The sequence below is a fragment of the Sphaerodactylus townsendi genome, linkage group LG04, assembly GCF_021028975.2.
Source record: "Sphaerodactylus townsendi isolate TG3544 linkage group LG04, MPM_Stown_v2.3, whole genome shotgun sequence".
NCBI classification, from domain to species: domain Eukaryota; kingdom Metazoa; phylum Chordata; class Lepidosauria; order Squamata; family Sphaerodactylidae; genus Sphaerodactylus; species Sphaerodactylus townsendi.
In genome coordinates, this window is record NC_059428.1 from 150,083,556 (window position 1) to 150,100,039 (window position 16,484).

Sequence of the window (16,484 nt, forward strand, 5' to 3'; positions counted from 1 at the left end):
GACAGTTTCATTGCAGAGTCTATTTTATGTATTATGTGGTTTTATTACATTGTTTTTAAATTTTGTTGATCCCCAGTGAGGAAGTCAGACTATAAATCAAGTAAATAAAATGGTGTGTGGGTGTACAAACAAAATGATATTTGTGTATTTAAATAAATACTGCATGTGTGTGTGTGTGTGTGTGTATATATATCTCAATCCCTGCTCTTGACAGGTCTCCTTTGCCTATGAACATATGGTAGAATATGTGTTTTACCTGCTGAAGGTCGGAGATTCAGTTATTGAGAGCCGTCATAGTTTGTTTATTTATACTGTGCTTTCTCCTCAATGGAGGACCAAAGTGGCTTACAAGATCATGTGCTTCTATGCTTTATCTTTACAACAACCACCTTGTGAAGTAGGCTAGAGTGACTAGCCCAAAGCCACCTCATGAGCTTCTGAGGTAGAGCCTGGAAACCCAACACCCTAACCACTACACAAGACAGCTGAAGAGGTAAGGCCTCCATTCGAATCCCTACTCAACCTCATAGCTCAGTGTACGATCATAGGCTAATCATTCTCTTTCAGCCCAACCTACCTCACAGGGTTGTGGTGAGGATAAAATACAGGAGGGAAGAGCCATGTACCCTACCCTGCTCTCCTGAGGAAAGGAGATAGATAGATAGATAGATAGATAGATAGATAGATAGATAGATAGATAGATAGATAGAGAGAGAGAGAGAGAGAGAGAGAGAGAGAGAGAGAGAGAGCCAGTGTGGTTTAGTGGGAAGAGGGATCCGGAGGCCAAGATTCAAATCCCCGCTTTGCCTCAGAAGCTTGCTGGGTACTTTTGGCCCTGTCACACACACTCAGCCTCACTCACCTCAAGGTGTTTTTGTGAGGATAAAACGGGAGGACAGTGATAGATGCTGTTTTGGGCCCCCGTTGAGGGAAAAAGTAGGGTCCAAATCATACAAAGAAATTAAATAAACAGTGGGTGGTGCCATTTTTCCTGTCAGCAAACATCCTCACAAAAAGGGGGCCACCCCTCCCCATTGACCTTTCATGCACAAAACCCCTCATGAGTGTCTTCCCCATTTATGAGGAAAAGGAAACCCTGCCAGTTTGATAAACAATGCCCTGGAGCTATTTTTGGGGCCCCTGGAAGTCGGTAAAATATTAAAACAACCAGGAAGGCAAACAAAAAACACAAGAGCATCTTTTTGTTTGTTTGTTTGTTTGTTTGTTTGTTTGTTTGTTTGTTTGTTTGTTTGTTTGTTTGTTTGTTTGTTTGTTTGTTTGTTTTTAAAGGAGACTGATAAGGGATACGGGGGAAAAGACCAGCCTAAATCTCTGCAGGCTGGATACCTTGGAGAAGAGTGTTTGGTGGCCAACAGACAAGTGAGTAAAACTTTATTTGACTGGGTTTCCCAGAAAGGAATTCACCTTCTGATCAGCTGAGGGAAAAAAACTTTTTAAATGATGTAACCTCAGAGTAATAAAGAGGGAAGTTAATCTCTGTTTAGGTAGTGGTATCAACGCCCTGTTCCTTTCCCGCATGCGGTGTGAAAGAGCAACCTTTGCTCCACCTTTCTGGGTTGGTTTGTTTTTTTTAATAGGAGGCAGGATTATATTTTTCTCAGAATGGGAGGGGACAGAAGACGTCTCTTTGACTTTCCTGTAAACTCGGCATGTAGTTTTGCCTGAGTCAGGATTGTTGTGGTTCTCTGTTCATCCCGAGAAGGGATTACGTAAATGGGTGCAGGCAAGATCCATCCATGACTACTAGCCAAAAACGACTGAAAGTTTCAGCCATGACTAGAGGCACTACTTCTCTGGCTCCTTCTGCACATGCAGAATAACACTCTTTCAATCCACTTTCATAATTGTTTGGAAGTGGATTTTGCTATTCCACACAGCGAAATCCAGCTGCAAAGCGCATTGAAAGTGGATTGAAAGTGTGTTATCCTACATGTCCAGAAAGGGCCTCTGAATCCCAGTGCTAAGGAAGCAACCTCAGGGGAAAGCCTTTTGGCCTCTGCTCCCTATTCATCAGCCTTCAAAAGTAGCCATTCTTTGTGCGAGGCTTCAACATGAAAAAGAGGAGGAGGAGTTCGGATTCACACCCTGCCTTTCTCTCCTTTCTCTCAAAGGGGCTTAGAGACTCCTTTTCCTTCCTTGCCTTGTGAAGGAGGTGGGGCTGAGAGAGTTCTGAGAGAACTGTGACTGGCCCAAGGTCAGGTTTCCTGTGGAGCAGCGGGGAAACAAACCCATCGAATTAAAGAGGTACTGCAGGAATGTGTTCTCAGTAGTGCCATCTAGTTACTTACGGTAATAGGGGATAGTCCCTATATGTATATGTAACAGGGCCTTGTTTCGTGTATTTGATAGCTTGTATGTTTGTATCGCACTGTTGCACTTTCTGTCACATATTTATCTGCATTTGATTTGCTATATTGGCCATTGGAGAGTTTTTTGTTTAGTTTAGTTCCATGTGGGGTCTGGGGATCTCCCCCCAGTTACAACTGAGCTCCAGCTGAGAGATCCGTCCTCCTGGAGAAAATGACTGCTGGCAAGGTGGACTCCGCAGCAGTGAGGTCCCTTCTCTCTAGGTCCCAGCCCCCAAGATCGCCAGGATTTCTCCACCTGGAGTTGGCAACCATCCCACCGCATATTGCTAAGTCCAAGGGGATGAGCTGAGATTCAGGTTGTAACCTTGTCTGAGTCCCTATGCAGCTTGATCCTGTACTGAAAAGTAAATGCCATGGATTTAAGATCTCTTGTGCAACGCTACTTTGTTTATTTCCCCCCTCTCCCTTCCGCTCCGCACAGTGATCTGGCTTTAAAAGGGCAAAAATAATAAAATGAGTAAACAAACTGCGGGAGAAAGTGGAAGGAAGTGTGCGTACACGCCTGCGCAAAGGGCTGCACCTCCCTTATTTAAAGAGCTGCTTGCCTAAGGAAACTTTGTCCTGACAAGGAGCAGGATTTTCTGCTCTCAAAATCGGATTCCTCCCCTCCATTGTCATGGAAACCTGGATCTTGGCCATTGTCTTTCTGGTCCTTCTCCTCCTGTAAGTGTCAGGGTGGGGATCTGGCTTTGGGGTTGAGGGGACTCCTTGCTGGGCACAGAAAGCCACCTGGGAAAGGGAAAGAAGTTTAGAGCAAGGAAGTTTGGCCGGAGCAAAACGACTTGAACATCCCCGCTCTGTTTGCTGTAGTTTCATAAACCTCTCAGATGCCCAGAAGGATGCTGTGAACAGAAAAAAGTTAAGCTTTACTAAGTCCAGCCCTTTTTGCCCTGTTGCAACAAAATTAAGCAGTAATCCAGAGATACTTTTTTTTTTGCTGTCAAGTCGCAACTGACTTGTGCCTCCGCGTCATATTCCTTGGCGGTCTCCCATCCAGGGTCCAGGCTGGGAGTGGGCCACTGCCCCAAGGTCACCCAGCAAGCTTCCGTGACACGAGTGTGGATTTGGACCTGCCTCAGTCCAACACCTTAACCATTCCGGCTCTCTCACCTGTGACTAACCAAATGCATCCCATCGTTTCTTGCATCCCAAGGATGCCCTCGGTGTCCTGTTTCATACACAACTGTTGTTTTCTCTCCTCTACATTGGAATTAAAGGTCAGCGGCTGAGCATAGAAAGATGTCTTATACTGTAATGAGCCATTTGCCCACCACGGTTCATGCTGCTGGACTAGCCACTCTGGCTGAAGGCCTTTCACATCACCTGCCTCTTGATGCCTTTAACTGGAGATGTTGGGGATTTCAGCTTCTGGATGAGAAGCCATTGGCTAAGCAAACCTGTGCCTTTGTGAAGTGTTCCTCTACCTGTCTGCTGTGTGACATTTAATGATTATAATTCCTCCCCCCCTCATAACAGCCTCATAACACCCTACCCTCATAACACTCTCATGGGAAAATAGTTTTGGAAGGTAGCTGTGTTAATCTGCAGTAGAACAGTTAGATTCATAGATGACAGAGAAAAAATGAACTTGTGATTAATGGTTTTGAAGGTTAATAGACTTTTAAAAACCAGTGGTGTAGTGATTAAGAGCAGCAGGCTCTTAACTGGTGAACTGGATTCATTTCCCTGCTCCTACACATGAAGGAGTGACCTTGGGCCAGTCACAGATCTCTCTCAGTCCCTCAACTCTCTTTAACTTTGTTATTAACTAGAGACCAACCAGAGTTTCAGGGTGTAAGCTTTTGAGTGTCAAAGGTCCCTTCATCAGATATGGAGTTAGAGCGTTGACTCTGGAACACTTATATCTCTCCTGAATGTCTGTGTGGGATCTTTGCAGCAGAATACAAAAGGAGTATCCTTCTGGCGCTAACAGAGTTCTTCCTCTCTTCCTCATCCTGCCGATATTGATTCTTTCTGGATCAGCGTGTCTCAGTTGCTTTCACTGGCTTCTTGCCTTGATTGTCTTTCTAGATATGGGATCTGGCCATACCGTTTCTTCAAGAAGCTGGGGATTCCTGGCCCACAGCCTTTGCCTTTCATCGGGACCTTTCATCACTACCGAAAAGTGAGTGCAGGTGATTCCTGCCGGCCTGCTGGGTCTCCTCCAAGGTTTAAATGCTAATATCATTGCAGGAATCTTGTAGGGCAGGTAGATCTGAGAAGCCACGGTTTGCTCCCAGTCACCTGTTGAGCTCCATGCAGGTGTGTTAAGTATGGTTAAGTCGCTTCCCGCTCATTTGAATCAGTGTCCTCCAGAACACCCTTTCTCCCGAGCATCTGGGGTCCCTTCCGCACATGCAGAATAATGCATTTTCAATCCACTTTCAGTGCACTTTGCTGCTGGATTTTACTGTGCGGAATAGCCAAAGTTCACGTGCAAACAATTGCGAAAGTTGATTGAATGTGAGTTATTCTGCATGTGCGGAAGGGGCTTCAGAACTCCAGTCAGTTTACAACAATATAAAAACAACTTGATAGTGCAAGAAGACTAGAACAGGTGTAAAAATACATTTTTTAAAATAAAATCTAAAAATACCACCTGTCTTTATAAGCAGGGCATTTCCCTTTTGCCCTCAAAAGCTCTCCAGAATACCAGTTTTATAGCCTTGCTGGAAAGCTAGAAGCCTAGCAGGTTTTCAAACAAGCCGATCAGCAAAGTATCTGATGAATAGAATTCATTTTCACTTCGCTGGAACTCTCCTTTCTTCTTTTTCTCTAACATCTTTCTCACCTTGACAGGGGGCTTTCGATTTCGACCTGGAGTGTTATCAGAAGTATGGTAAACTCTGGGGGTGAGTACTGATTTATTTTTAGTTATTTATAACATTTCTGGGGCCCCATTGCACCCAAATAAGGTCCCCAACTATCCCACAGAACGACCTCCCAGCTGGGAAAGGTTATCTGAACAATGCTAAAATGTTCCCTGGTGATTCATTTCTAAAATGAACCTGCAAGGAAGATTTCATGCTTAATTTGGACATCATGTGCTCCTACTTCAAAGACCTCCTTGCTTTTAATGGATAGGCACCATTTTTAATGGATGGCAGCCATTTTGTGGGTACGCCAACTGCTTGGTATCAAAATTCCAAAGGTGCCCACAGGCTCAAAGGGATTGCGTCCCCCTGTGCTAAGTGATAAATGGGTTGTTTTTATATTTATCTATTTTAAAATTTGCTCTGCCACCTTTCATAACATAACCTGCTTTTGCTAGTTAAGCAAGGAACAGAGAGACTAAATCCCCTCTCACAAAATGCCTCGTTTGACCACCTCTCTGGCATCTGATACTTTGGCAGGCATCAGTTGTACCTTTTCTCCAGACTCTCATCATTCGCACACTCTTGCATCTGTCCAGATGTTGTTTGCCTCCCTGCCCCTTTCTTGCTTTAAGAGGCTCAAGACGGAAGCCCCTCAAAGCAGTGCCTTATGGGCAAGCATTTCAAAGGTTTATCTTCTCTCTCCTCCTTTTTTTGGGCAACAAGAATATATGACGGTCGGCAGCCAGTGATGGTCATTCTGGATTCCACCATCATCAAAAACATCTTGGTGAAAGAATGCTACACCTATTTCACCAACCGCCGGGTAGGTATTCCCGTGGGGTGCTTTTTCTGGTCAGACATCTCTCGGATAAGACATCCTGATCCTGAGGAGATTACTTTGCTAGTCTCTGGGCACGTCCAAAACAACTGGATTGCCAGTCATGGTTGCAATATACATCAAGGTTCATTCTATTTCTGTGTTGTTCTACACAGGACTTTGGCTTGAATGGAGACCTAGAAAGTGCCCTATCGGTAGCCAAGGATGAACAGTGGAAGAGAATTCGCACCGTCCTCTCGCCCACCTTTACCAGCGGGAGGCTAAAGGAGGTAAAGCCTGAGGCGCCCCAATTGGTACAGAATGACTAATATTTTTGACCAACAACTTGATTATATTCTCCCAGTTAATCAGTTTGGTTTGAGGTGTTGTGTAGTTTCTGGGCTGCATGGCCATGATCTAGTAGCATTTTCTCCTGTCATTTCCCCTGCATCTGGGGCTGGCAGCTTCAAAGGTCATAAGAAGGAGAGAGCATTCCTGGATATGCTAAATGACTGTTTGCGGGTGACTAAGACATCTAGAAATGGTAGTTTTCCCTCATTTTCTTTTTCCATAGTAAATTGGATGTTCTGGTGGATATTGTTAATATGGTCCAGAAACTTGTTTAGTTCTTCTTCTCCATGGCTCCAAATTGTGAACGTATTGTCCACAAAACAGAACCATATACTGGGCTTTTTTGGTGCTGTTTCCAGGGCTTGTTCCATGTAAAAATTTGCTATTACAGGGCTAAGAGGGCTACCCATGGCTACCCCATCTGTTCATAGAATTCATTATCCCATTGGAAGTAGCTAGTAGTGAGGCACTGTTAGAAAAGGGCTGTAATGTCTTTAGGGAAAATCTGGTTAATTTTTTTATTTTTTTAATGTATTTATTGAATTTGGTATACCGCCCTATCCCCGAAGGGCTCAGGGCGGTGAACAACATTAAATCATATAAAACATAATATAAAATAATTAAATCTAAAACAGTAGCCCCACGAAGTCCAAATACAACCCTCCCCAGAAAAGGAATGGGGCCCAATGATGTTAAGGCTCTATGAACAGAGAGGGTCCCATAAACAGAGGGGTCCCACAAACAGAGGGGGGGGGGTGGAGGCACTATTAATGAGCACGAGACCTTGGTGAATAGGGAAACCACATCAAAACGGATCAGTTTGTCACTGGGGTTGAGTGTTAAGATTGCCGATTCTTTCTATGAAGTGGGCTGAGTCCTTAATGTAGTGTGTGGTAAGTCCAATATGACTTTGTAATTGCGCAGCCAGAAATTTTGCCAAATCGTATGTAAGGGAACCAATTAGTTGGACCTGCTGCTCTCTTTTGAAGGAGCTTTATCAATAAGTGTGGAAAGTTTTTATTTTTACCATCAGCCTTGTGATTTCGAAACTTTCCCTGTTTCTGTGTCAGCTTGTCTGGGAAGGAAGGTCCATGTTGCGCAAAGGGCTCTGGGTTATGTTTTAGGCCATGTGATCCCTTGAGCCCCATGCCATTTGGGTGAGTTGGGTCTTGCTGTGCACTTGCATGGCCTGAAATTGCATTCTAGAACACAATCAGCACCCCCCTGTATGTACGCACAACACAAGCAAGGTGGCAGAGATGTGTGAATGGACTTTCAGAGAATCTTGTCTGCCCTTGCTGACTTTCTCATTGAGAGAACCTCCAGTAGATCTTAGAAAGGGCCCCAGAATGCACTTGGTGACCAACTAAGACAATCAACATGGAATTCTCCTTCCCTCATTAACATGCAGTGTGATAGGAGTACCACAATCATTTGATCAAGTTCTCTTATGCTGTGTTAAATTCTGGCCATTCTCTCAATCGTTAGAAGTCAGAGAAGTTTTGCCGCAACTGATGGTTCTCAGACTGTGTCTTGGGAATCCAAAGAACCGTACAACATTCTGTTAGGGGAGTGATAAGACCGGAAAGAGAGATGTGGAACTGAGTGAGCTAGAAAACCAGACTCTAGGACCCTTGTAGTGCAATGCTGTAAGCAGTTACTCCTGTTTGTCCCATGTTTTCATTGGACTTTGAGTGAAGTAAGACTAAGAGCCAGTGTGGTGTAGTGGTTAAGAGCAGAGAAGAACCAGGTTTCCTCCCTGCTCCTCCACATGAAGCCTGCTGGGTGACCTTGGGCTAGTCACAGTCCTCTGGGAACACTCTCAGCCCCACCTATCTCTGTTGTGGGGAGGAGAAGGAAAGGCGATTGTCAGCTGCTTTGAGACTCCTTAAAGGTATAAAAACCAACACCTTTTCTTCTAATTAGGTTTGCTCTGTTAATTTGAAATTTGCATTTGCTTCTGCCTTAGCTATGAAGTGGTCCTGAAATATAGTCTGTTGTTCGGTAAGGCTGTGTATTTACAAACACTCAAAATGAAAGCAGGAACTTGTTCATTGTCAACTGATGTCAGTTTCTTGTGCTTCGTGTTAGTTGAGCATTCATTCATTTGGACTTTTTGAAACCTGCTTTTCTCCAGCAAAATCTCCTGCTTATCTCAGCATGCGAACAAGTGGCAACTACTAGTGTAGTTACATTCGAGCTCAATAACTCAAATGATCAGACAAGCCCGAATTTACAAGCCCTCAAGGCCTGGCTTCCGCATCATAGCCCATTAGTAAAAAGCAGCATACTGAATAACTCAGCCTGACCTAGCTCGAAAATCACTGCTGTTTTAATAGCCCCGGTGCAACTGTCTTTAATTAGTTTGTGGACCACCAGAAAGTCTGGTTTTTTCTAGCTGGCACAGATCTAATTTGCAGGATGGAATTTTAACAGTTGGTTGACTGAGTGGAACAAATAAGGTGGTTGTTTGGAGAGCCAACCAATCCCAGTTCAAAACATCTAAAACGTCTAGCGAACCTTTTTTTACTCTATTTAGCAATCCTGATTATCTTCCACACTAATATAGGGCCTGAGGAACTGAGATCAAGTCCAAATTAAATTGAGGCTGGAAGGTTCCTCGCATAGATAGAAGAAAGGCTCTGAGAGCGTAGTTGGGTTGGCTATGTCTGAAGTTATATAGTGAGCTTGTTCCTCTCATGCTACATTCTTGCTGGTTTTAACAGAGCATGTTTTCATTTAATGAAAGGCCGCTCTGAAGTGTCAGCAGCACCTAAGGAATTTGTTTTGTGTTCCAGATGTTTCCCATCATTATCCATAATGGAGAGAAACTGCTGAGGAACGTCTGAAAAAAAAGCAGCGCGATCTAAGACGCCGCTATGAAAGAGTGAGTGATTCGTGACGTGTAGATTCCGGCCGATCGGTCGATTTTTAGAGTAGAAACCGACCATATTGCAACCGACATTCCTATTTTGTATTTTGTGCAGTGTCTTTTGTCATCAGAAATTTTGGCCTTTGGTTCTCTGCTCAGCAGTGTGTATCTCCTTAAAAATTCTTGGCTCGCTAAGTTTGTTGGCTGGGAACACCTTTGATCAAGCCCTCCCTCCTTTGTGATTCTTTGCACGAAACTGACATATCAGAGAATCAAGAATGAAGTTAAACTAGCAACACTCAGATGTGTGGCATGTTATTCCAGTTCACAGGAGGAGAAAGATTCTCCAAAAATGCTTGGGTTTAATGTATTGTAGACGGCTTTCACAGCCAGAATCATCACTGGGACGATGTGTGTGGTTTCAGCTGTATGGTCGCGGTTCTGGTAGTATTTTCTTGTTGGCTTGCTGGGTCTAACACAGATGACTGGGGAAGGCAATGCCAATCACCCTGTGAACAAAGTTGGCTGCATTTGTGGCTGGCATCTTCAGAGGATCTTCAGAGACTGAAATAAGTCAGATAACAATGTGGAATTAGTCAGAGGTGGTTTTTATGGCACCTACAGTCTGCCAAAAGCGCTTACTTGATTCTTCTGCAAAAGTGTGCTCTCAGTTTGATGGTCCTGCTGAAATCACAGTGCTCTTTATTCTTACTGCACGTTCCTCCAAACAAACGTCCTGAGTCATGGCATTTATCAGGCTTTACATGTCCCCTTTTTTCTCCACAGCTGCCGTAGCCTACAGCATGGATGTTATAATCAGCACGCCCTTCAGCTTTGACGTTGATTCAATGAACAATCCTGGATGACCCTTTCATCATGCACGCCAAAAGCTTCGCTCCAGCTTCTTTAGTCCTAAGTGCTGATCCTCCTCCTCGTATGGAGCCTTTATGCACCACTCAATTTGAAAGATCGACATCCTCTTGGTTTTAGTGTACTATGGGGAGCTGGACCATTCCAGGATTCCACCTCCTTTGATGATTGTACACAATTGGTCATGGAACTTCTTTTCCCATTATTGGTTGACCTTGAACATTCACAGACTCCAACAGCCTTGAGTTCCCTGCAATCTTTTATTGGTCATGCCCAAGATTCTAGAAGGTACATTCCTATATCATTCTTAGAACTGGTTCATAACAGAAAGCAGTTACATGCATCATTGGTTTCAGGTAAGATTCGGCTCTAAGGATTACTACATAGAAATGTTCGAAGGTTCAAGTTAGTTCATAGTTTGTTGTCTGCTCATCTCGCTCGCTCGCTCATTCCATTTGTACCCTCCCCATAGGGCTTAGAGCTGCTACAGCATATATATAAAATTAATAAATAAACAGTCATCAATTAAAACAGTTAAGACAATTAAACAGCTAAGACAATTAAAATCCAACCTAGTCTAATATTAAAAGCACGCTTGAATTAAAATCGCCTAAAAGCCAACTGTCAAACTGTAAGTTAAAATAAGACTGGCATCATGTGCCTTTTAAAGCAAATAGAATTGGGATTTGGGCAGGCAACAAGTGCAATTGAAGCAGATAATTACATTTTCAAAGCCTAGTTTTTTGGGCCTCAACCAAAAGTTTTCTCTCCGGCTGAACAGTTTCCTCTGTTTTACAGACTCCTGCGACCGCCTCAACCTCAAGAGGGCCTCCTGATGTTTTTCATCTTGAGCAAGACCAGTATAGAAGATAGGAGAAGAGGCGATTCCGTTCGGTCCATGAAGGACATCCATCCTTCCTGTTGGCTTACTGGGAGTCCATCACAGATGACTGGAGGAAGCAAGTAACAGCCAATCACCCCAAACAAAGTCTTCCAGTAATGTCATGCTGTGACGCCACCCGCGATATGTAATGGCCCAGTGCTTACATTAGGAACTGCTTTCATTTTACCCAAGCTAGAAAAAGGCTTCGACTTTTCCTCCATGGTATGCTGGAGATGGAAGAAGAAGAGTTTGATTTCTACCTCCCTTTCTCCTGGAATGTAGGAGTGGGCAACAAATCTGGTTCATCTGATAAGACTCTCCACTATATGGAGGAGTGGGGAATCGAACTGCCCCCCAGGATTATTAGAGTCCATCTGTTAACCACTATGCTATGCTGGCATACATACATGCCACTCTTGGGTGCGATCTCAGATCTTGTTTGCTAAAACCATTGTGCGGTCTTGTCCTCTAAAGGGGGGGTGAGCTTTTCCTGACTTGCTGCACCTTCCTGAGCTACCACCTGGCTTTTCTCCTCTTGCAGCTCCTTCCCATTCTTCTGGCGAAAGTGCTGGAGTAGCTTAAATGTCACCATGTTACTCAATTCTTTTATGAAATTCTTCAAGAACGAGTCCAGAAAAATCAAGAGGGACCGCAGAAGAAATCCATCACACACGTTAGTGTAGCCCATGTGAACCTGTGGACAGAGAGTGTGCGTATAAAGTATGCGCGCAAGTATGCGGCGCAAGGCATGTAAGTGCGCGGCGCGTGGCGCGGCGTATAAAGGCGCAAGCGCAGCGCGGTGTGTAGATAACCCACCCTAAGCTCTGCAGAGAAGATTTCTGGATTCTGCATTTGAAAACAAAGACAACGGGGCCTGGCCCTGACTCTTGCTTCTTGGTTTGTCTTCTAGAACCGAGTCGACTTTCTGCAACTCATGGTGGACTCCCAAGTTTCAGGAGAGAACTCTGAAGAAGCACAGTTGTATAAAAGTACGTTTATCTATATATATACAGATTTGAAAGCATTTCTTGTAGCTGCTTCTTCCATTTTATAGTAACTGCCAAAATATTATCAGCAGTAGCTAAGAAGAAGAGTTTAGATTTGTACCCCCCCCTTTGCTCTCCTGTAAGGAGACTCAAAGGGGCTGACAATCTCTTTCCCCACAACAAAACACCCTGTGAGTGGTGGGGCTGAGAGCTTCGACGCAACTGCAGACTCAGCCCAAGGTCACCAGCTGGGCAAGTGCTGGAGCTAATCTAGTCCACCAGATAAACCTCCACAGCTCAAGTGGCAGAGCGGGGAATCAAACCCGGTTCTCCAGATTAGAGTACACCTGCTCTTAATCACTACACCACGCTGGCTCTAAGGTTGTTCCCCCACTGCTGCTAACAGGACCTTTGTGGGGGATTTATATTGGGGGAAGAATCCCCCCCTTCCTTGGTGCCCCAGCCTTGACCCCGGCCACCTCAATCCTTGATGGATGCTTTTCTAAAGTACATGCAGCGGCTGTTTTACAGAGGTTTTCCTTACTTATTTCTCCTTCGTCCTTCTCAGCTCTTAACTGGACAAGCGAGATCACAGACAAGCCAAGCAATCTTTATTTTTTATGGCTACGAGACCACCAGTTCCCCCTCAGCTTTCTGTCTTACTCCCTGGCAACTCACCCAGATGTTCAGCAGAAGCTGCAAGAGGAGATAGATGACGCTCTCCCCAACCAGGTAAAAGTTCCCACTGGACCAAACAGTTTGCTCTGCCAGGATGGACATTTCCTGAAAGAGGGAATCACATATTGGATGGGTCGGCTTTATTTTGAGTGGCAGGAAACAGCTGACTGCCAACAGGGTGCGTAGTCATGAGCTGTGGGTTTGGGGCAGTACAAAGATTCTAAAATAAGTATGAAATGTGTCTCATCAAACTCTTGAAGTGTTTTATTATTGGTTGAATACATTTCAAAAGCTGTGACTAGCCAGGAATGTGTAAGTGGGTGCACGCCATCAGTGTCCAGCTAACTTTTTATTTATTTATTTATTTTTAAAAAATTTAAACCGCACCTCCTCGGCTGGCTCTCTTAAGCGGTGTACACCAGGCCAAAACAGTATTTCACACAGTGGCCAAAAACAACATTACACATCATAAAATAACTTAAATTAAGCTAAAAACAGTTCACAAATTCATAAAACATAGCAGCATCAGTACAATACAATACAGTACAACAGAATTATAGGAGTGTGGCACCCTGTCCCAAGGCCAGGCGGGGGCAGCTGTGTAACTTAGGTGTTAAATTGGGCATGCCAATGATGGAATGGCACGCAACACAGCATCCCCGAGCAGGAGTCCAAGAGCTGGCTTCACCAAAGGCCCGTGAACAAAACCGCTTTTACAGGCCCTGCGACCTCAATTCAAGATCCCCGCAGGCCCATATTCCTGATGGCAACCCCATAAAGTTTTCCAAGCAAGGGACGATGGTGGATTTCCATTACCTGCCTCCATGTGGCCTGAGCTTGTTCAGAGAGAACTGTGACTGGCCCCAGGTCACCCAGCAGGCTTCATGTGGAGGAGTGGGAGAATCGAACCCGGTTTTCCAGGTTAAAGTCCGCTGCTCTTAACCTCTACACCATGTTGGCTCCCATGTATGAGAACTGTATTCTGTAGTTCATAGCACACTTGTGAACTTCTCATCCACATTTGGAAATATTTTGAGAGCCAGCGTGGTGTAGTGGTTAAGAGAGCTGCGCACTTCTAATGGGGAACCAGGTTGATTTCACAGTTACTCTTGAGCTGTGGAGGCTTATCTGGTGAACTAGATTAGCCTGTCCACTCCAACGCATGCCAGCTGGGTGACCTTGGGCTAATCACAGTTCCTCAGAGCTCTCTGAGGCCCACCTACTTCACACGGTGTATGTTGTGGGGGAGTGGGAGAGGGAAACGAAGTCCCTTTGAGTCTCCTTACAGGAGAGAAAGAGGGAATATAAATCAAAACTCTTCTTCCACTTTGCAGGCCACACCCACCTATGATGCTGTCCTTCAGATGGAATATCTTGACATGGTGGTGAACGAAACTCTCAGGTTGTACCCCCCAGGAGGACGGATTGAAAGGGTCTGCAAAAGCACAATAGAGATTAACGGAGTGACTATCCCAGAAGGAACTGTGACCATGATCCCAGCTTACGTCTTGCACCGAGACCCAGAATATTGGCCAGAACCAGAAGAATTCCGGCCTGAGAGGTGCGTAGCCAAGATAATGTTTTCTGAAACCTGTGCATAAAAATAGCAGTGGCATGAATGAAACCAGCTAGTGTGGTTATGGTGGTACCAGTTCACTGTTGACTTCCTTTGCAGGGCCTTTCCTGTTGGTCTCCCCTGCTTAGTTTCCCTGATCCCATAAGATCAGGCTGTACTATACCACTCCCCATCGCATGAGGGACCAATAGGAAACGGACAGTGCCATTCCATTCCTCTTGTAAGCCTTCAAAGGTCGGATACCCACTTGAAATTTGCATGCAGATCCAAACCTGCCAGAAACGGCGGTCTCTTCATCAGAGTGCTCCTCCCACCGCGAGCTTAGTACACAGCAGACAATCCGTTGCAGACCTTCTTTAGTAATTCTCTACCAGGCGAAGCTCGCCACGGGTCTCCCCTGATTGGCTGGCGGTCTTGAGGGGGGGCGGGAATCTTTTCCCCACTGTGAAAACGCATATTGTAGGGCATGATAAAAACAGCATGCAAAGCTTAACGCTTAACTGCTTAACAAAGTTAATCGTTACCTGTGTAAACCATTAACGCATTCAAAGCTACACGCCTGACTGTTTAATATTTGCGCCCTTTCTGCTGGCCGGACGCAGCGAAACGAACCAAGGAAAGGTTGCGCTGCGGCAACGAAGCTGATTGGTTGCCTGAATTCCACGCCACACTCCAGGGGGGCTGGAACGAAGTCAGGTTTCAACTTCATCCCTCTCCCTCGGATCAGTCGGAACCGTGGTTAATGGGGTCTATGCTACTTGCAAACCAGGTCCTGCCGGAACGGATTGCAGGAGAATGAGTGCCAGAAACGGAATCTGCCATGCAAACAATGGGGAGCTCGTCCCTCAAACCTAGTTAGTTTGTGTTCTGAAACTTGGTTAAGACGGTAGTGGGGATTCGACCAAAGAAGCATCTAATTGACCTCTCTCAGATACAGAGAATCATACAGCTGATGAGCCTTTGATCAGATCCAGAGAGCTCGTTCTATTCTTATCTTTCCACCCTGTTCAGCCGCTCGGTTCAATGAGTGAGTGAATCAGAAGTGCCTCTTGAAGTTACATTAACGGTTTGCATGTTTTATCTTTTCCCTGTTTTATCTTTTACCAAAAGAAAATGGTAAAAGGTCTGGATTCCATGACATATGGAGAGCGGCTTACGGAGCTGGGGATGTTTAGACTGGAGAAGCGAAGGTTAAGGGTATGACATGATAGGTATGTTGAAATATTGGAAGGGATGTCATGTTGAAGATGGAGCATGCTTGTTTTCTGCTGCTCCAGAGACTAGAACCAGGACTAACAGGTCCAAGGTGAAGGAAAAGAGATTCCACCTAAACATCAGAAAAAACTTCCTGATAGCAAGGGCTATTGGACAGTGGAATGCGCTACCTCGGAGTGTGGTGGAGTCTCCTTCTTTGGAGGTTTTTAAACAGAGGCTGCATGGCCATCTGTCTGGAATGCTTTGCTTATGTCTTCCTGCATGGCAGAGGGTTGGACTTAATGACCCTTGAGGTCTCTTCCAACTCAAAAGGATCAGCTTCCATATCTCACCTCTCCACACTGAAAGAATGAAGATGGGTTTTGTCCCTTATGTATAGGGTAGGTCATGGGACAGATTCACTGGATGTTTTTCTCCTGTGGATTTGATAACAGGTTCACTAAAGAGAACAAGGAATCCACAGACCCCTATGTCTTCCTGCCCTTTGGAGCTGGACCAAGAAACTGTATTGCGATGCGCTTTGCACTCCTGTCCTTGAAAGTGGCCGTGACTGTCCTTTTGCAAAGATATTCTTTCCGTCCCTGCAAAGAGACTCAGGTGAGCAACAGGACTTTTAAATTCAGGGTACTAGATCTGCCTCACTAGCAGAGGTTGGTTCTCTAGAAGCATGTGGTCAATGCTATATTTATACAGCTCTGTCCCATTTTCTTAGAAAGCATCTGAGATACTGTCATTTTGATGGCTAGATTCGAGTCTGGTGATACTTTAGAGACCAACAAGGTTTTCAAGGTTTGAGCTTCTGAGAGACAAAGTTCCTTTTGTCAGATAGGACACAAATTCACAGTTTTGAGAACTGCAGAACCATGTGCGTGATAATATCTTCTAGATGGGAAAACTGCAGAAAATAATCTTGCAGAAACGTTTGGAAGATTGTGACATTGTGAATGGACTAATGGGAAACGATTTCCCGCCCCCTCCTCCAAAAAAATTAAACATGCTACATGAGCCTTACTTCAATTCAATTCAATAC

General features: G+C 44.8%; 1 protein-coding gene and 1 pseudogene across 2 annotated transcripts in view; both read left to right on the forward strand.

Annotated features, from left to right (window-relative positions):
- LOC125431003 overlaps nt 1–16,484 on the forward strand; it is a 47,284-nt pseudogene that overhangs the window by 30,271 nt on the left and 529 nt on the right.
- The window catches only part of LOC125431001 (cytochrome P450 3A29-like), a 38,690-nt gene continuing 22,661 nt past the window's right edge, over nt 456–16,484 (forward strand). The window contains exons 1-3 of one of the 2 annotated variants that reach the window (XM_048493470.1): nt 456–493; nt 1,291–1,380; nt 4,422–4,515. Coding sequence is in view for 1 of the 2 variants with exons in the window: in XM_048493469.1 (XP_048349426.1) it covers nt 3,007–3,053; nt 4,422–4,515 (141 nt within the window). In the remaining variant the exon portion in view is untranslated. Of the gene's footprint in view, nt 494–1,290; nt 1,381–2,939; nt 3,054–4,421; nt 4,516–16,484 lie in introns of those variants that run through there. The other variant, XM_048493469.1, reaches the window with a different exon arrangement.